The 20156-nt window shown below is 47.7% G+C and overlaps 4 protein-coding genes across 10 annotated transcripts in view; 2 read left to right on the top strand and 2 right to left on the bottom strand.

Annotated features, from left to right (window-relative positions):
* The window catches only part of Usp49 (ubiquitin specific peptidase 49), a 77463-nt gene extending 62474 nt beyond the window's left edge, over window positions 1-14989 (top strand). For 4 of the 7 annotated variants that reach the window (XM_026785569.1, XM_005359704.3, XM_026785571.1 and 1 more), the window contains 5 exons: window positions 1123-2497; window positions 3814-4018; window positions 7612-7720; window positions 8364-8569; window positions 9183-9385. In XM_026785569.1, coding sequence (XP_026641370.1) covers window positions 1151-2497; window positions 3814-4018; window positions 7612-7720; window positions 8364-8569; window positions 9183-9373 — 2058 coding nt within the window. In that variant the 5' untranslated portion in view covers window positions 1123-1150 and the 3' untranslated portion in view covers window positions 9374-9385. The other 3 variants (XM_026785572.1, XM_026785573.1, XM_026785574.1) reach the window with 3 other exon arrangements.
* Window positions 14990-15078: 89 nt separating this feature from the next.
* On the bottom strand, window positions 15079-16799 carry Tomm6 (translocase of outer mitochondrial membrane 6). The gene is made up of 3 exons (XM_005359703.3): window positions 16437-16799; window positions 15492-15592; window positions 15079-15316 (listed from the first exon to the last, which is right to left on the bottom strand). The coding sequence occupies exons 1-2, from the start codon at window positions 16562-16564 to the stop codon at window positions 15496-15498; spliced, it is 225 nt and encodes a 74-aa protein (XP_005359760.1). The 5' UTR covers window positions 16565-16799; the 3' UTR covers window positions 15079-15316; window positions 15492-15495.
* A 216-nt stretch (window positions 16800-17015) lies between these two features.
* Window positions 17016-20156, bottom strand: part of Prickle4 (prickle planar cell polarity protein 4) — a 6850-nt gene continuing 3709 nt past the window's right edge. The window contains exons 4-8 of the mRNA XM_013350941.2: window positions 19783-19890; window positions 19036-19173; window positions 18544-18747; window positions 17759-17963; window positions 17016-17355 (exon numbers count right to left, since the gene is read on the bottom strand). Coding sequence (XP_013206395.1) covers window positions 17033-17355; window positions 17759-17963; window positions 18544-18747; window positions 19036-19173; window positions 19783-19890 — 978 coding nt within the window. The 3' untranslated portion in view covers window positions 17016-17032. The remainder of the gene's footprint in view (window positions 17356-17758; window positions 17964-18543; window positions 18748-19035; window positions 19174-19782; window positions 19891-20156) is intronic.
* Window positions 17584-20156, top strand: part of Frs3 (fibroblast growth factor receptor substrate 3) — a 16157-nt gene continuing 13584 nt past the window's right edge. The window contains exon 1 of the mRNA XM_026785576.1: window positions 17584-17599. The gene's annotated coding sequence lies outside the window, so the exon portion shown is untranslated. The remainder of the gene's footprint in view (window positions 17600-20156) is intronic.

Here is a 20156-nt window from a genome sequence, read left to right as displayed (position 1 = left end):
GTAGACCAGGCTGGTCTCGAACTCACAGAGATCCACCTGCCTCTGCCTCCCGAGTGCTGGGATTAAAGGCGTGCGCCACCATCGCCCAGCTAAATAAATAATTTTTAAGAATTTAGATAACTGCCTTTAGGACTTTGTTTTTCAAGACAGGTTTCTCTGTGTAGCCCTAGCTCTCCTGGAACTCACTTTGTAGACCAGGCAGACCTCAGACTCACAGAGATCCACCTGCCTCTGCTTCTTGAGTGTTGGGACTAAAGGTGTGCACCACCCCTTAGCACCTTTAGGATGTTTTTAATCCTGGGAAAATTTAAGATTTCCAAAGAATAAAACATTTTTAAAATATTTGTTCATCTTAATCCCCTTGGATAAATTGCCTACTATATTTCCCTTATGAAGAATATTAAAAAGCCAGACATAGTGGTGCACACCAGTGATCCCAAAAGTAGGGGTACAGAGAAGGAAATCTCTGTGAGTTCAACGCCAGCCTGGGCCCCATATGAGTTCCAGGCCAGCCAGGGCAACATAGTGAGACCCTATCTCAAAACACAGGCAGAAGGATTGCTACCAGTTTGAGCCAGCCTGGGCTACAAATTAAGTCGGTATCAAAACCAAAGGGAAGCAAGCTTGCCTCTGTTTTCTTATTTGTTTTGACTGAGTGGTTAGCTTGAAAACTGCGGTCCCAATAGCCACACCACCTCTTGTCCTATCAGATTTATTTGTCTATTTACTTTTCCATAAAGACAGTGAGAGTTTTGCGATTCTCTCTACAGAATGTATCCTCTTTAAAAAGGCTAGCTTCTAAAATTGAGGCTGGGGCGCTGCCTCATTAGTTGTCATTTGACGTTCTTTTTCTTATCTTTCCCTGATTCTGCACCTCTGCTTTGAAATACACTGAAATTGACCTAAGGTAGTCAGGTTGGTTTGGAGACTTTTGTCTCCCTCCTGGTGGTACTTGAAATATCAGTTTCTGCTTTCAAAAGAACAAATTTTGAATTTAAAACTAAGTCTTAAAAAAAAGGAATAAATAAAAATAAGTCTTGCACAGATATGCCAATTACAACCCCCTTTTTTCTAGGAAAATATTTTGCTGAAATTCTGCTTTTTTTTTCTTTTTGGGGGCAGATTAAGAGAGTGGCGACTGCTCTAAAACATGGATAGATGCAAACATGTAGGGCGGTTACGGCTCGCCCAGGACCACTCCATCCTAAACCCTCAGAAGTGGTGCTGTCTGGAGTGCTCCACCACGGAGTCTGCGTGGGCCTGCCTCAAGTGTTCCCACGTGGCCTGCGGCCGCTACATTGAAAACCATGCACTGAAACACTTTGAAGAGACCGGACACCCGCTGGCCATGGAGGTCCGGGATCTCTACGTGTTCTGCTACCTGTGCAAGGATTACGTGCTCAATGACAACCCCGAGGGGGACCTGAAGCTGCTGAGAAGCTCCCTCCTGGCGGTGCAAGGCCAAAAGCAGGACCAGCCCGCGAGGCGTGGTCGGATGCTACGGTCTACAGCTGCAGGCGAGGACGTGGTCCCACCGCAGCGCACTCCTCAGGGACAGCCACAGATGCTCACGGCTCTGTGGTACAGGCGCCAGCGCTTGCTGGCCAAGACGCTGCGACTGTGGTTCGAGAAGAGCTCCAGGGGCCGAGCGCAGCTGGAGCAGCGGCAGCGAGAGGAGGCGCTGGAGCGCAAGAAAGAGGAGGCCCGGCGGCGGAGGCGCGAGGTCAAGCGGCGACTGCTGGAAGAGCTGGCCAGCGCGCCGCCGCGGAAGAGTGCGCGCCTGCTCCTGCACGCGCCTGGGCCTGTGGCCGTGCGCCCTGCTACCCTCGCTACCTCCCGGCGCGTGTCCGCGGCTACACTTAAGCCGCGCCGGCAGCCGGCGGTGGCCCCAGGTGTCACCGGCCTACGCAATCTGGGCAACACCTGCTACATGAACTCCATCCTCCAGGTGCTTAGCCACCTCCAGAAATTCCGGGAATGCTTCCTGAACCTCAACCCTTCCACCTCTGAGCACCTGTTTCCCCAAGCAACCAACGGGAAGGCTCAGCTCTCTGGTAGGCCAGCCAGCAGCTCTGCCGCAGAGTTATCAATAAAGAGCGACCCTGCCCAGGGATACGAACCTCAAGGCTTCTGCTGGAACAGTGGAGCCTCGATCAGCAGAAGCCTGGAGCTCATTCAGAACAAGGAACCCAGTTCAAAGCACATTTCCCTCTGCCACGAACTGCACACCCTCTTCCGAGTCATGTGGTCTGGGAAGTGGGCACTGGTATCGCCCTTTGCCATGCTTCACTCAGTGTGGAGCCTCATTCCCGCCTTCCGTGGCTACGACCAGCAGGACGCACAGGAATTTCTCTGTGAACTGCTGCACAAGGTGCAGCAGGAACTTGAGTCTGAGGGCTCCACGCGCCGGATCCTCATCCCCTTCTCCCAGAGGAAGCTCACCAAACAGGTCTTAAAGGTGGTGAACACCATATTTCACGGGCAGCTGCTCAGTCAGGTAGGTGTGTAGTTGGGCTTCCAGATCCCTGGGCTAACTAATTAGTATAACCAGTATTTTTGAGACTTTGCATGTTTCAAAATGGTTGTTTGTACCTGACACTGTATGCTGGTGATGATGAAGGTGAACTTGAGGTTCTGTGTGTCTTGATCTTTAGTCCAGTTTATAAAACTGAACAGTTTGTGTAGAAAACTGTTTCCAAAGTCGTTTGAAAGAGCCTTTCCTTTGATTTATAAGTAGTAATTGGAACTATGCCAAAGGCCAAGTAAGCCTCCTTCCCACTACCCATAACCACCCCAAATATATGGTCCCCAGTAGCTCAATGTGTTTTAACTATGCAGCTGAGGTTATTAAACTTCTGGTCCTCCTGACTCCATCTCTCAGTGCTGGATTATAGACTTCATGTCCTTATTATCTTTCATTTTCAGGATCAAGACCATGTCAAGACTTAAGCAAAGATTCCCAGGCCTAATAAAAATATGCACAAAAAGAATTATTATAGATTTTTAAAAATAAAGGGTGGACAATGTAAGGAGAATTGGGTAAAACCTCTCCACTGAGTTACAGAGGTTTTGTACCTCACTTATTAAGATTTTGGGAAGTATGATGAGTAGTCTAGGAAGGGAAACTGAGGGCTTTCTCCTTCCTTTCTGCATGTAAAATGGCATCTGGGAATATTATGGTATAAGAGCAAGTCTAACGACAGCATTCTGAGGTGCAGCTGATGGGACATTGTAGGAAATGGGAAGTCACCACAGCAACACTTGGGAGGCTGAAGTAAGAGAAACCAGAATTCAAGGCCAGCTGGGCTATATAATGAGTTCTAGGCCAGTAGGAATACACAGTGAGATTTTATGTTAAAGGAAAATACGAATGAGGGGAGTATGGGAGAAAGGGAAGGAAGGAAGGTAGAAGAGGTAAATTTGCTACCTGGAAGGACCAAGTGAGAAGAATTTGTGGGTTCACAAAGCAGACAGTGACCTGCCAGTTCTATAAGCCCAATGAATGCCTCCAAGGTAACTTGCTATCTCCACTGAGGCAGCATTCATTGGGAGAGAGGGGGAAAAGCAGGGGTGCCCTGTGGCTCCTCAGTTACAGCATGGTTGGAAATGCTGTATGTTCCCAGTGCTTTTACTGCAGTTATTTAAGTTCTTATTAACACAATGTGTCCCAGTGCTTTTACTGCAGTTATTTAAGTTCTTATTAACCTTTTTGGGAGAAGTGGTTGGTGATTTTATGTCTTCTTTACAACAAGCAAAATTGTATGTGGGAAGCATGGAAACTATATAATCTGCAAACCAATCTTATCATTCTAGGTTACATGTGTATCATGCAATTATAAATCCAATACCATTGAGCCCTTTTGGGATCTGTCCCTGGAATTCCCTGAACGCTACCACTGCATAGAAAAGGGGTTTGTCCCTTTGAATCAGACAGAGTGCCTGCTCACTGAGATGCTGGCCAAGTTTACCGAGACAGAGGCCCTGGAGGGGAGAATCTACGCTTGTGACCAGTGTAACAGTGAGTGCTGCATGGAGGGGGCGGGGATTGCAACTGGAATACAATTTAAGGAGCTGCTTTTGACCCTTTAATCAAGAAATGTGGAGACACTAAGTGGGTCTAAACCATCTTTTAAAGATATTTTTCTGTCTCTATAAAAAACTAATATGGACTTTACATATTAAAAACAGACCTGGGCCAGTGAGATGGCCCAGTGAGTAAAGGTTCTTTTACACAAGTCTGGTGACCTGAAATTCAGTCCTTAGAACCCAGAGAGGTAGCTAGAGAGAACAGATTGCCATAGCACACACACCTATGTACGCACACTTTAACACTGAAAACAATGGCCTAAGATAAGCATTGTGCCTCCTTTGACCCTTCTGACTGATAAGTATATGAATGTGGTTTCTGAATCAGGCTGTGGGAGCATTAGTACTTAGCTTCATAATACTGTGGAGTCCCAGGCTCACACATGTAGTCTGATAGTTCATAATACTGTGGGGTCCCAGGCTCACACATGTAGTCTGATAGTTCTTATTTAGCCTAAATTCAGGTGGCATACCCCATTTGAGTGCTGTAAGATAAGAAAGTATGTTTTTGTACTGAGTCTGTGTCATTGGTTTAATTTAAATTTTTGTGTGGTTACATGGACATGTGCAGGCCCTTCTCTGTCATTATATTCACACCTAGTGCTTCTGCTGGCCCAGCATGCATACATAGACGTGCACAGCAAATGTATGGGTGCTTGTGTCTGGTGATGGTATTTAAAGATTGGCTTGTTTTTATGTGTGTATTTCCCTGTATGTATGCCTATGCACCATGTGACCATATGAAGTCAGAAGAGGGCTTCAAATCTGCTAGAACTGGCTTTGAGCAGCCATGTGGGCCTTGGGAACCAGACCTGGGTTGTCTTGCAGAAGCAGCCAGTACTCTGAATGCTGAGCAATGTCTCCAACCCTGGTGTCGGATTTTATGACCTAATAAAGATTTAGAAATGAAAAATACAAAGTTATGTATTTTTATGTATTAACATAATTGTTAATCCCACCAATTGAGAATAAGACCACTACCACAATTTAAAGCCAAATTTGAAGCAATTTTTAATTAAGTACTGGCCAGGTGGGTGGGCTCTGGCCAGGTCCACACCCAGGTTCCTGGGAAATAGCCAAGAATAACAGTTTGCAGTGGCTTAAGAAGGAAAACCCACAATTCATGGCATTTCCCATCAGGTCCAATCAGGGGCAAGCATATATACTGACATATTTCCTGCCTGTGAACCCCTGCCCCCCATGTTACCAAGCACATCTGTAGCAACACATGCACTCTGATGCAGTCTGCCCTGAGCAGCTAGCCCTCCCTTCATGTCTTGTTGTCACAGAGGGCTGTTTTCACAAGTGCTACAAACAGGACTTGAAATCAGATGCCATGCTTTCTACTCTGAGCCCTGAGAGCAACAGCTTAGAGACAAGCAGCTGGACCACCTCTAAGGGATCAGTAAAGTGCTTACAGAGGTCTCCAGTTGAAACACAGGTTTTATTCCCATTGTCTATTTTCTAAGGATTTAGGGCTCCATTTCACTCACAAGTCTATAGTTTAGAAACAAAATTAGAGTCAGCATTTGTTCTTTTGGTTTAGACCAGTGGTTCTCAACCTTCATAACTCTGCAACCTTTTAATACAGCTCCTCATGTTGTGGTGACCCCACCAATAAAATTATTTTCATTTCTACCTCATAACTGTAATTTTGCTATTATAATGTAAACATCTGTGTTTTCCAATGGTCTTTGGCAACCCCTGTGACAAAAGGATCATTTGACCCCTTTGGGGTCTTCACCCAGAGGTTGGGAACCACTGGACCAGATGAACCTGGCTACCTTCCCACCTTGTCTATAAGAAACACACTTCAGGGGCTGGAGAAATGGCTGCTCTTCCAGCGGTCTGGAGTTCAATTCCAGACCACATGGTGGCTCACAACCACCTATAATAAGATCTGTATGCCCTCTCTTGGCATGCAGGCATACATGCAAATAGAACACTGTATATATAATTAATAACTCTAAAAAAAAGAAAAAAGAAACACATTTCAGCCAGGCAATGGTGGCACATGCCTTTAACCCCAGCATTCAGGTGGATCTTTTTTTTTTGTTTTTTTGTTTTTTTGTTTTTCGAGACAGGGTTTCTCTATGGCTTTGGAGCCTGTTCTGGAACTAGCTCTGTAGACCAGGCTGGTCTCGAACTCACAGAGATCCACCTGCCTCTGCCTCCCAAGTGCTGGGATTAAAGGCGTGCGCCACCACCGCCCGGCTCGGGCGGATCTTTGAGTTTGAGGCCAGCCTGGTCTATAGAGTAAGTTGCCAGAACAAGGAGGCTAAGAGGGTAACGGAATGTGAGAGAGAAAGAGAAATATATTTTAAATCTGTGGCATAAAAACACAGAACTACTGCCCTAGTTAGCTTTCTGTTGCTGTGATAAACGACATTACCAACAGCAACTTGGGGAGGAAAGGGTTTATTTTAGCCTATAGGTTATATGCAGTTCATCAAGGGGAGTCAAGGAAGGAACTCAAGGTAAGAGTTTGGAGCAGAAACCCTGGGGGAAAGCTACTTCCTGGCTTGCTTCCAAGCTCCAATCAGCTACCTTTCTTATGCCATCTAGGCCCAATTGCCCATTGGTAGAGCACCCACAGTGGGCTATACTCTCCTATGTCCATCAACAATCAAGGAAATCCCACACATACATGCTCACAGGCCAATCTGATGTAACCAGTTCTTCAATTAGGATCCCTCTTCCCAGGTGTATCAAGGTGACAACTAAAATTAGCCATCACAACTACCAAAGTTTATTTTTTTTAAAGTTTATGTATAACATAAACAAAACATGTTGGAAAAAACTGCTTTCATATTCTGTCCTTTAGTAATGATAATTTATCATCTTTTTTTAAGCGTTAAATATATGTAACATTCAAAAAATATATCTCCTCGTGAGGGAGCTGAGACTCAGAGTTTAGTTATAAGGAGGAAGTTCAGCTAGGCCTGTCTGTGAAAAGAAAAAGCCCTTTAAACATAAAGTGCATGATAATTTAAGTGATAGGGATGTAAAAGCATAGAACCCTGGTGTTCAACTCAGTGTGTTCACTGTGGTAGCAGCCGTCTATTGTATTCCAAGAAAGTCATGACACCTGCAATATACTACCCAGGACCCATATCACCTCTGGAAGCTGCTGGTGGCAAAAATTTAAAAGCAGATGTATCAGGATCAGGTTTGGCTGCTTTTAAAAGCCCAATAACAGTGACTGTCATATAAAAGAATCTGGAGGACATCCCAAGGCTAACATGTGGCTGCACAGGCATCAAGGAATGCAGGCTCCTACTGTTTCACTATTTGGGTTTAAAGCTCCTATCCTCAAAGTTAACTCAGGGTCCCATCACCCTTTTCATCTTAGCCACAACTTCAGAGCCACTGCATTTGGGCCTGTGAAGCTGGGAAATGCAGACAATTTTGGGATGTGTCGTATTACTACCATAAATAAAACTAAGGAGAATGTCTATTGAGTGGCCAGTGACTGTGGTTGATGCTCCTCACTGCCTATGTCTTACACCTTTCCAAACCATATAGGCAAACGACGAAAATCTAACCCCAAACCCCTTGTTCTGAGTGAAGCCAGAAAGCAGTTAATGATCTACAGACTACCTCAGGTCCTCCGGCTGCACCTTAAAAGATTCAGGTGAGCTTTGGGATGAGCTGCCTCGAGGGTTGGGGAGGACAGATGTCTTTTTTTTGGTATGAGAAGGAGAAGCCTGTTTCTGTGGCACCTTGCACTTGCTGTGGAGAGTCAATGGTTCTTGTCCAGTAAGAAAAGCTGATGCTGGAGCCAGCAGCCTGGGGTTCAGCCCTCTTGCCTTGTTTCATTTCTAGCTTGCACCCAATGTCTGCCAATCCTCTCCTAGCCTTGTTTGGGCTTACACAGATTCATCCCAAGGATTCAGTATAAAATAACAATGAAAGGGGCAAGTAACAGACTATATAGAGGCCATGTTTCTTTCTTAGGTTTTTTCAAAACAGGGCTTCTCTGTAGCTTTGGAGCCTGTCCTAGAACTCACTCTGTAGATCAGGCTGGCCTCAAAGTCACAGAGAACAGAGATCCTACTACCTCTGCCTCCCAAGTGTTGGGATTAAAGGTGTGTGCCACCATTACCCGCTCTGAACCATTCTTTAGGGGTTTGTAGGTTCAAATACTCCATGGAACTGTCACAGCAGATATGCACATGGATTAGCGGGGGAGGGGGGGCAAAAAGAGAAACAAAAATTATTTTCCTAGCTTCTTGTTTAACTAGTTTAATGAGTAAGAAATTCATTCCATGTTCTAGGTGGTCTGGCCGTAATCATCGTGAGAAGATTGGGGTCCATGTCGTCTTTGACCAGGTATTAACCATGGAACCTTACTGCTGCAGGGACATGCTCTCCTCTCTTGACAAAGAGACCTTTGCCTATGATCTCTCCGCAGTGGTCATGCATCACGGGAAAGGGTTTGGCTCAGGACACTACACAGCCTATTGCTACAACACAGAGGGAGGTGCGTGCGCTTTACTCTGTAGGGTCGGGGACATGGAAAAGGGTTGGTTTGTTCACTCTGTATTGCTTTGCATTATTTCCATCCCCCTGGGTCAGCTAGGGACAAATTAGATACATTAAGATTCAGTGAGAAGCTTTATGAAAGTTGGGGGTTTGGTAAGGACATAAGGTTATGCTTAGGAATGAAAAGAACTAACCATATCTAAGTACTTAGATCTAGTGCTGGAGGCTAGTACAGTATCATCAGTAGTATTGATTACTGATGGAATTTCTGCAGACCTCAGCTTCCTTCTTGGTCATGCAAAAAGAATGGGGCCTTTTAACTTCACGGTGATATGTTACAAATCTCTAGTCTCACTCAAATGACTCTGAGGACATTTGGGGCACTGTGGAGGCTTTAGCAGACAATAAAAAGAGATAAAGGAAACAAGGACAAAATTGGTCCATCAGTACCGAAGGCAAGAGTCTTTTGGTGATAGTGGGGTGACCCTGCCTCCCCACCAGTAATCAGAAGGTGGCTCTGTCCCCCGCGTTCTCTCCCCATCTCCTGGCAGCACCTGTCTAGAGATGTAAACTAGCTTATCATTTTCTCTTTCTCTCTTCTGGTTTCCTAGGTTTTTGGGTCCACTGCAATGACTCAAAGCTGGATGTATGCAGTGTCGAGGACGTGTGCAAAACCCAGGCCTACATCCTTTTTTACACTCGAAGAACAGTTCAGGGCAGCGCAAGACTCTCAGAAACCCAACTCCGAGCTCAGGTGCAGTCCAGCAGCAAGGACGAAGGCAGAACATACACGCTCCCCTGACTGGGAGGCATGCAGTAAAATGTCCTTACCTTTTTCCTCATGGGTAATAAGGCTTGCACAGTAACAGATCACTGGGCTTGCCTCTCTAGGCCTAAAGGAGAGAATGCCAGGTGATTTCTGCCCTGTCAAAAAATTGGTAGTCACTTTTGAAAACATTTTAAAATTCCCTCCTTTCATAAAACAAATCTAAAGGAGTAACTTCTATGAAGATTCTTTTGTCAGTTGCTTCTGGATAATTGAGGGACCTGGAGGGGGGTGGGCAAGTGATCACCCAGCCAGGAGAGCAGCCATGTCTGTCTTCTCTCTGTCGTGAGCCCCCTACTAATCAGGATCTTTCTGCAGCACTGCACAGAGCACATGAGGAGGGGCCCAGGGCTGGCAGCTGGTGGGAAAGATTGGTTCCAAAGTGGAAGGTAAAGCCACAGGATTTATCTCACAGAAGAGGTGACCATCAAGGGAGTGAGGGGCATGGAGCAGATCTCCCTGTGCCAAATAGGAAGGCTTTTTAGAGCCAGGCTTCTCCTGAGGTGCTGTCCTCTCACTCTACGCTGACTGGGAGATAGGGCCTAGCAGCCCTTTCCCGTTGAAGAGGCAGTCATAGGAGGCACAGACCAGCGCATGGTCGGTCTGCGCATGTTAAGCCGGACACTCCTGACTCCTCCAGTCCTGTAGCAGGACCCTGGCTCAGGTCTGGAACCAGCTTGTGGTTTGGGTCAGTGTTCAGAAGCCTTCTCAGAATTCGGGAAGGCGAGTGGGGATTGTCCCAGTGCCTGCTGCCCTAGGGTCTTACCTTGTGTGCTATGTAGCTTCTCTCCTGCACCTACAACATTGGTGCTCACAAGGTTTGGAGCTTTCGCTTCCCTAGGAACTGACCGTTTGTCCAGCTCTTGGTTGTGGCCTTTCATGTTCTCTTCCCACTCTGCTACCCATTCTCTCCTGCCCTCAGTCCATGCAGTAGAGAGACTCCTGTCTTTTACTCCTGTCTTTTACTCTGCTATTAGTAAAAACACATCTTTAAAATTTGCTCCATTTCTAAATGGAGTCAAATGCCCAGACAGAAGCACAGTAAACTCTCATTCTCTCTGCGGTGACCTGTGCAGTGCCCACAGCCTCTCCTGTGAATAAGTAGCTTGTGTTAATGTAGTACAGTTGTCACTTGAAGGGAGTTGAAGGGGTGGGGCACAGAGACAGTGAGGCTAAAGGACGCACTGTTCCATTTCCCAGGCACACCCGTAGTATTTACTGCTGCCCTCATTGGAGATGAACTCTCGTAGGCCTGCCAGACATCACTGAGACATGGAAGAAATCAGACAGAAAACAGCTCCCTGACAGGGATGGGTGGCTAGATTTAAACTTGCTTTTTTACAACACTGTGAGGTTTCTGTATTAGCTTTTATTTGGAAGCGATAATGTATGGCATTTTTGTGCTGTTTGGTTTTTACTGTCTACTGCAGGCTTTTTTGTGAGCTTTGCACGGCCTCCTCCTCTCCAGGACACTGTTTTAAAGTGTCCCGGTTGTCCACGCTGCCTGAGGTTCTGATATAAAGCTGTACCCTGAGGTCCACATTACAAAGGTACATGATAGTGATTTGTTACCATGGTAGCAAAGCCCATTCAAAAACAAAGCTCGGTGTGCTGGTACACCCCTGGAAGGACGGCACTTGCTTGGGTGAGGCAGGAGGATTATGAGTTTGAGGCTACATTGTGAGACCTTGTCTGAAAAATGAAAATAACAAACTATTGGGAGTAAAAAAGGAAACAAGACTGGATTGCACCTCATCTTAAACCCTGTGTTATTTATTCTAGAAAGAGAACTTGCAGGCAGAGAATATAGATCTGACTGTTTAGAGGGGAAAACATTAATCAATATAAACACTTAAAGGAAAATTAGAAGGTTCTAACTCAATTTAAAAAAAAAGTTTTATGTCAACTATCAGCAAGACCAGTAAGCAGAATGGGAACTTTATAAGCTGAACTGAACACCCACATATGAGATTAATGAGTTAAAATGAGTTCTATCTAAAACTAGCTGTCTCCACTGAGCCACCCTCATGAAGGTGCCACCGCAACCACAGAAGCACTTCAGGCAGCAGGAGCAGTAGCATGAATCTCTGTTGTAGAAGCACTGTGCACTGTCTGGGCTGCCTTGCTGTGCTGTGCTCTCTCTGCTGCCTGCAGCGCCTTAGAGGGCTGTGTCAGTTGGCATCACACTGATACATTCTGAAGAGAACAGATAGACTTTGACTAGCTGGCCCCAGGCCAAATGCCAGGTGCTGCTCTGCCAGCAGCAGTCTCTCTCTCTGAACCCTTTGTAATCGGCTGGTGTGTTTACTTACCACTGTAGCCAGCCAAGATGAATACACCCCAGCCCTCAAAAATGATTTCTTACCTCAGTCTAGCCTGGCCCTCATGCTTGTGGTTGCCTCTAAGAGCAGCACCCATGCTAGTGCAGAAGTAGCAGGGATACCCGTGGCAGCCAGAAACTGCAGCTCTCATCAAACGGCAGGCAGAGCTCTTGCCAGCTTTACCAGCTTTAACCAGCCCCTCTGGCTGAAATGGGAGGGCAGTGCCACATGGTAAAGAACTTCTAGATGTCTCTAAAAATGTCATGAATAAAGCTGTAAACTGTAGAAGTGTTCGTGTGTCCTATGGACTCGATAGCAGAGTTTATTTTTGTTCAAGGTGGCAAGGCTTCTAGAGTTCATGATCGTGTGAGTCCCCTGCTCTGGTTATGCCTTCAGCTCCATCCACATTCAGGAGACAAACCAATGCGGTGGGCTGGCTGGCAGTGCTCCGGAGTGCTGAGAGGTCGACAGTAGTGCAGAATGAAAACATGGTGGCGGGTGGGGGGAAGCCAGGGAGATCTGACATTTGTTTTACTGATAAAGCTTTGTGAACTAATTTTATACAATTCATAAAATTTGGTGCCTTGTTCTTAATTACAGTTTGCATGAGATTGAAAAGTTAAGGGGAAGGGTTCCTTTTTGTTATGTCAAGTGGCAGGTGGATCTGTAGTGTTTAAAGGGTATGTGCTATCAGATTTTATAGAACATTGTTATCTCCTGTGTATGAATGCAAATTGTCCTTACCAGCAAGTTCTTGAGTTCCAGTGTCCATAATTGTATTTATAATCTTCCATCAGATAGCTGTCTTTCAAGGCAGCCAACATACATTACTGTTGTTCATTGCCTCTTGTATATGCTGAACATTAATGCTGACCTTTTCTGGAAAGTGACCCTTTCCTGAATGTGTACCATATCCCTATCTGGGGTTGCAGCTTATATGTGGAAGGGTTTCCAGCTAGTTGGGAGAGCCAAATGATCAGAAGTTAGGCAATCAGTGGCAGTGGAATCTTCACCAATTCTGGAGCCCTTCTGCACAAACCATCAGGAAGCAGTGTAGGAAAAATCCCCCCACATGTGAACCTTTAGATTGTACAACAAACCAGTACACTGTGTAATATGCAGAGTGAGTGATGCAAAAATGATGTCCCTGACACCACCACTCTCAGGACTTCCTGGGCAGATGCAGCTGTGATGGTGCTAAGTGACTGGAAGGTTAGCAAGAGTCGGGCTGTTCACAGCCTGTCTTTCACTCCAGCCCAAGGGTTTCTGCTGAGCTCGTGAGACTTCCCCAAAGGTGTTGACAGGCTCACCATTCAAAGTGCATTTGGTACTGGGTCTCTCAGCCCAGTTCCTAATTGGGACTAATTAGGTAAAGAGTGCATCTTTGGGGTGAAATTTTCCAGGGTCACTTGGTTTTTACCAGCTAAGAGTGGTGGTTCTCTTTTTTGTCAGCGCTAAAGCGCCTTCTCAGGATTGTACACGTCATCTCTTCCACATTCCTGTCTGCTCTCAGTCCAGGATTACCCTTTAACCGCCATTTACTTGTCAACTCACACATGGCTCTAACTACACCACAGCTTAGTAGCTATGGGCAAGCGGTCACTTTTGTTCACTCTGTCCATACTTATGCTGGCATGTTTCTTTTAAAATACAACAGCTGCTGACGAAATAGCTCACTGCTACGGCACTTAGCTAGCATGCCTGAGACAATGGGTTCCAGGTCACGTAAACCAGTTCAAACAAAAACTGCCAAATCAGCGTTATGACTTCAAAAAGCAAGAGTAAAGTTACTTGAGATTATATCTTAAATTTGGAATGAAAAAAAAACTATATTTTTAAAAGCTATGTCTTAATTCTATCTAGATTCTGATTTTCAAAATAGAAATTTTTTTAACTAACTAGACTACTCAGCTATAGGATCATATAGCATACTTTAAGGTTTTATTCTTCAAAACAACAAAACCAGGCTGCTATTTCCTAGCTTAGCTGTGGTCATGTGGGGTTCTGCATCTATAACACAGCTTACAAAACTGCTTCCTAATCACTTTATGGGCCTTTGGAAGTAATGGCTTCAAACCCAAGCCTTATCCGTGTATTCATAGTCATGACCCTGCCCCCACCTTTTTTTTCAAGGCATGGTCTCACTGTGTAGCCCTGGTTAGCCTGGAATTTAGACGAAGCTGGCCTCAGAGATCCACATGCCTCTGGGATTAAGTATGTGCCATGAAGCCCAGTCTCTTAATAGTTTCTAAAACAGACTTCAGAGTATCTGTGACTCAGAATAAACTCTAGGATCTTGATTCGTGTGAAGCCAATTCTAGGCCTGAATTTACTCACAGTTTCTGCTGGCCCGCATCACATCGCACAGGTTCTTCATTCACAAGAAAATGGTATCCCCAGCCCATATCATACATGGCTTAGTCAGTACAGTGCTTACCTAGCAAGCCTGATGCTCAGAGTTTGATCTCAGCACCACGTAAAACCAGGCGTGGTAGACCACACTCGACTCCCAACTGTGGAGGCAACAAGATAGGAGTTCAAGGCCATCTTCACATCTTCAACTGAGGCCAGCCTAGGCTGCAAATATCCTGCCTCCAAAAAAAAAAAGCCCCCCCCCCCCGCTTTGTTTCGGTGGGTGTTTGGAAGTCACATCATGAGTTTCTGGAAAGCAGCCAGCAGTAACTCTGTCATCGTCATGCAGCTGTGGCCCGGTTACACTGGCCCTTCTCATTTGCGCCCTGTAATCCAAGACCAGTTCCAAAGGGGCCTTTGCACAAAAAAGCAGTATTTTTTTTTTTAATGCTAGTAAATTTGACTAAATGAGACTCTGGAGAGTCTACTTCTAGCACCACCTTGTCCCACGGCCACAGGAGTCTCTCCACAGAACAGACAGTGGCACTAGCATAAGTCTGGGGGTAGGAAGTTGCTTCCTTGTGCCCACTAACAAGCTGACTCCACCCACACATCAGTGCTCTCTTCTGCCACCAAATCTCACTCTATTCCAAAAACAGTGCCTCCCTGGTTCCTGGAAAACCCACCTGGTGAACTAAAATGCCCAACAACACCTAATGGCTTCTTCCCCAGGAATGCTCACCAGCAGTAACTCCTTGAGAATCAGCTGTGCAGTTCAGCTTTATCACTGTGGAGCAGGAGGTTCCCTTTCAATTTTTTTTTTCTATTCTCTTTTTTAAATGAGACAAACATCTCCATTACAATTCATGTTTGGGGCTCATTGCTGTCTCTTGAGTGTGAAACACAAATCATGGTTGGTTTTTTTTTTTTTTTTTTGGTTTTTGTAAACTGACTTTTTACACCGTGGTTTTGAAAGAAGTTTCTTATTAAAAGAATAAAACGTCTTTGTGTGCAGGCTTTATTTGAAATCTGTTTTCAAGAACCATGACTACTCCTCTCGGGACAAGGGCAGAGATCACCCTGTGCAGAAATGTAGGGATGCACACACAGTTGTGCAGTCAACATTTGAGCTGAAGCTGGGGGCTGCCCAGGGGGTGGAGGTTCAGCTGCCATGGGGGTAGTATCTTGTGGTGGTCCTAGACAGTAGGCTGTCTTGGGAAGTTTGAATACACAGGAATTCCATTCTCTGCAACCAGATAACAGGTGGTATTAGAAATTGGAAAACAAAAAGGAAACTGCTTTCACCTAGAAATCCAAGAGTGAGGATTTACACCAAGTCTCTCCTATTTTCTGTGAATAGCTCAACAGAATTGCTGTCTTTCAGAACTGGAATAGGCAGAGACAGAAAATTAAGTGCTTACTTGGCTACACCCCTGGCTGAGGTGCCATCAAATCAATGTCACTCAAGTTCCTGGCCAGCCAAACTCCCGCAGCAAAGAGTCCCAAATTGAGGATCAAGTTCCTGAGTAGAAAATATATTTCATTAACCCTGAGGTCACTGAGTTTGATGGAGCTAATGGCATACCATGGGAAGTTTACATCAACACCACCTTCTGGAGGTTTTGATCAACACTTGGTATAGTGATACGTCGCATAATATGCACGTGAGAATTTGGAGTTTATATCTATTCCTAACACAAGCAAAGGCCAACTTAACACTCTAACGTAAAATTCCGATTTATGCCTTAGCATCTCTTCCCTGCCTCCTAGGTCAGGGTGACTTTTTAAAAATAATACATTCAGGCCGGGCGGTGGTGGCGCACGCCTTTAATCCCAGCACAAGGGAGGCAGAGGCAGGCGGATCTCTGTGAGTTCGAGGTCAGCCTGGTCTACAAGAGCTAGTTCCAGGACAGGCTCCAAAGCTACAGAGAAACCCTGTCTCGAAAATCAAAAAAAAAAAAAATCATGAAATTGTATGTGTGTGATACTGCATGTTGACACAGTGCGAGTGTGGAGATCAGAGTACAACCTCAGGAGTTGGTTATCTCCCTCCACCTTGCGGGTACCAGGGATCTAACTCAAGTCCTCAAGCTTGGCGGCAAACGCTTCCACCAGCTGAACCGTCGCTACAGTCCAGGTCGACATTCTAGATACCTTGAGAAGCACGTGGCAGATATTTTTGACAGCAATGCATTTTACGAGCCTACGGCCTCAACAAAACACAGAAAGTTACCGCGAAACCACTATGTTGTCAATGTGGTTAAAAAACAAAAACAAAAACAAAAAAAAAACACCTAGGATTGCCAGCCTCACAAGAAAGGGAAATACAAGTTTATGAGGATCAGAGAGGGGCCAGCCTCGGTTACCTCCGGAAATCGTTCCGATCGGTGGCGAAGCGATAGACGCCGCGGAGCCAGTCTCCCACGTTGTCTGGAACCTGGGGGGCCTCGTTGGCCGAGCCGGAGGAGCTCACTGCCATCCCACTAGAAGCCATAACAGCACCGAGCACCTCCACAGTGCCTGTGCGCGGCTCAGAGTCGGCGCTGGCTGATCGCGCAACTTCCGACCCCGCACTTCCGCCTACCGGTAGTGAGATGCAAGAAGACCCGCCCCCGGCTGCTTCCACGAGCTTGGAACCCAGGTCGGAGGTGGAGCCGGTGCTCGCTGCCCCACCTCCCGGTGCCTAGGGCGTTACCCGTGTAGCGCCACCATTCTATTAGTTTAAGCAAGGTGCTGACGGTGGGGCTAAACTCAGCCCTTGGGGATAGGGGCTAGCTCACCCAGGAAGCTTGGGCAGTGGTGTTTCCCCAAGAAACTTTTCTACAGGTTAGAGAACGTGCAGTGTGGATGGGACTGTCCCGCGTGTCTACCTGCCTTCAGTCTCGGGTTCTTTACACTGCAGTCTTGTTATCCTGTTTCATAGGTTCCCCCATCTCACTACTCTGCTCTCCGGGCTGCCCCACTAACAAATGGTGCAGTGCTTCCTGGAGATGTCTCTGTCATCTGTCTGGAGGTTTGGGGAGGACTTCCAGGGACCTGGAAGGCGCTGGCCCAAGAAAAAGCCTTCGGGTTCCGACTCAGAGGAAGAGGAGCAGGTGGGGCAGGGGCTGTGCTCTTGGGCGTTTCCGGGAGTCTTAGGGCGCTCTCGGCCCTGCCCTTTGGACGCCCCACTCTGGGTTTCCAGAGTGGAGCTGGCTACTGTAGAGGGAAGTGTAACTTGGGAGGTGATCTTGTCATCCGAGGAGGCACCGTTCCAGCCGACACTTGGATCGGGTTCTGTTTCCCCTGTCAGAAATGCCCATCTCAGAGCCCCCAAATCTTTGTGCAAGAGGCGGGCCAGGGTTGCGTGCAGCCTCCCGCCCCGCCCCAGGCTGGTGCCGTGCGCGCCTCCGCTGCCGCCAGTCTACCCCAAGGGCCCCCGCCTCCGTCCACCAGTGAGCGACCGCGTCCCCAGCCCGGGAGCGAGTTTGGCGCCGCAGCCCCGCCGGGAGGGTTCAGGCCTTCGGAGCGCGCAGGCCAGGGACGCGCGGTGAGAGCTTCGGGCCCCAATGCTCGCGTCTGGGGGTTGCGGTGGGAAGACAGCATGGGGAATGGGACGAGGGGTTCTGGCCCGGGAGATTCCCCGCTTCTATGATCAGCCTAAACCGCCGCCCCCTCCCCCTTAAGATCGCACCGTCCCCTTCTTTACCAAGGGACGCTAGCCCTTCCAGTGTCTCTACTGAGCTAGAATCTGCACTCCGGTAGCGCCTCACGAAGCAGCTGGGGCAGCAGGGGCTGCCCCCGGGCAGGGCATAACGTCCTGCACCCAGAGGCCCGGCACAGTCTTGGCAGCAGAAGTGGTTCTCGTGCCAGCGCTGTCCTTCTGCCTCGGTACAGCTCTGAGAGAAGATCAGCTGGGAGAGGTTGAGGAAAACGATTGATTCGTTCGTTCGTCCGTCCGTCCGTCCGTCCATCCATCCATCCATCCATCCATCCAGTAACCACACCTTATACCCATTAACGCTCAAAAAAAAAAAAAATGCCCACAGGCATTCCGATTTGGAGTATTTTGTAACTCTAGGATTCTGGGAGGGTGACTGGCTTTGGCCGGATCCTCCATGTAGCAGGTGGCATAGCCAGAAGTTGGGCCCCAGAGCTTTCCTGACTCCCAAGGCTCAGTACTGTCTTTCATGTTGTTAGGGTCTTTCTAGCATGGTCAAGCTCAGCACTGAGCATCTGGCATAGTGATGATTCAGGAATCCAAAAATGTTCCGAGTCCAAGAGAATTTACAGACCCCTGTTTGCACTGGGGGAGCAGAGGTAAAGGTCCCACGTGCGCAGAGCTCTTGAGTGGCCCTGGCTAGTTCCTCGTTCTCTCCACCCTGTTCTCCACTTCTACTACAAGACCCTCCAGCCTATGAAGGTGACAGCTGCTCCAGCATTGCTGGCTCTGGGGAGGAATTCTCCCAGTGTCTCTCTCCCCTTTTGCTCTACCTGGTCACAAGTGGGACATCGAGGTCGCAGCAGCTCTGCGTGATGGCGGCCACAGTAGAGATGTCCATCGTGGTAAAAGTAGATGAGGTTTATCAGGGCCTGCCCACAGGCATGGCAAGTAAAACAGGATCTGTGCCAACAGCACCGCTCACCAGCCCTGGCGGCAAACACTCCGTACTCTCCTGGATTCAGCAGCTTCTTGCACTGCCAAAGCAGAGGCCCTGGGCTCTTAACCTGAACCTTCTTAGCTTCACTCATGGCTCTCCAACCACATCCCCAATCCCCCAATCTGGCTGTTCACATTATGCTGCAGGCTCATCTCCACCGCAGAAGTCAACTCCCCAAACCTGGCTTCCTCCTTTCCCTAACATTTACCAAATCACCAACCCTAAAAACATTTCTCTGCTAAACTCCCCCCAACCCTTTCTGCAGAGCAAAGGGCGGAGGAAGGGAAAGGCTCAGGGATGGAGAAGGAACAGACATACTCCCTACCTTCTCACAGGTGTATCCTTCAAGCTTGGGAGGTAACAAGCGGGCCACCCCCTGTCCCATGGATTTCTGCTTCCGCTGGGCACAGAAGAGCCGCAGTTGGGTCAGTTCCTCCTCCCCTAGGGCCAGACAGTAGCGCTCCTAAAGGAAAGGTCCACATGCACCCAAACCTTAGAACACTGCTGGAGTGACATGTTCTCTAAGGTTGATGCTGGCTGGGAGAGAGGCAGAGCCTTGGGAAGGAATGGCGCATGTGCTGCCGCGGAGATGGCCGGCACTCGGGGCTGCACCGGGTAGCACTTAGCACCATCATCACATAGTGTGGCCCTTGTTCCCATTGAGCTAGGTCCCAGAATCCCTTTCACATGTGTTCTCTGCTCCATAGACTGTCTTGCCTCTCGGTGAATTGTAAGTCTTTAGGCTGCACATGCTGGGGCCCTCAATAAATACTGAACAACCACATTTCTACATTCGTGCACCCCATTCTTGGTTGCAGATGCCGTTCATGTCCATTTTCCCATTTGCTCTTAAGCTAAGCCTTGTGATGCGCAGGACATGTATTCCTGCACCTGTCTGTCATTAGCTGTGGAACTCAAGCTAAAGGGAATTGCTTCCTCCAGCTACGGGCAAAACTGAGCCTTTTAGTCATATGTCTTGAATTCTAGACCAAGACTCTTACTACACAGTAAGTAACAAGGTGTGGAGAGGGAGCGAAGGAGGAGCGAGGGGAATCCGAGGGGGGGGACCCACGTCACTGTCCTGTGGAGGAAACTGCTGCAGGAGGGTCCGAAACTGAGGCCAGCTTGAGACTTGATTGGTATCCAGGCAAGGTGGGCCCAAGCTCGATCCTGGAGGAGCCTGAGGAGGCACAGGAGAAGGGGGCTGGGTCTTGCCCTCCCCTCCCCTCCCCTTACCGCCTGCCCTCCAATCTACAGCAACTCCTAAGCATTCCTCTCCACTTGGAGGAAAGCCCCTCCTGCCCGTCACTAAGAATAGGAGATCTGTCTGGCATGGTGGCACATGCCTTTAGTCCCAGCAGTAGGGAGGCAGAGGCAGGTGGATCTCCCTAACTTCAAGCCTCTTCTACAGAGTGAACAGTAGGTCCACTCCTGACCCGAGACCTG

This window comes from Microtus ochrogaster, linkage group LG2, assembly GCF_000317375.1.
Source record: "Microtus ochrogaster isolate Prairie Vole_2 linkage group LG2, MicOch1.0, whole genome shotgun sequence".
NCBI lineage: Eukaryota > Metazoa > Chordata > Mammalia > Rodentia > Cricetidae > Microtus > Microtus ochrogaster.
Note: the sequence above shows the minus strand (reverse complement) of the source record. Positions and strands in the feature narration are given on the sequence as shown.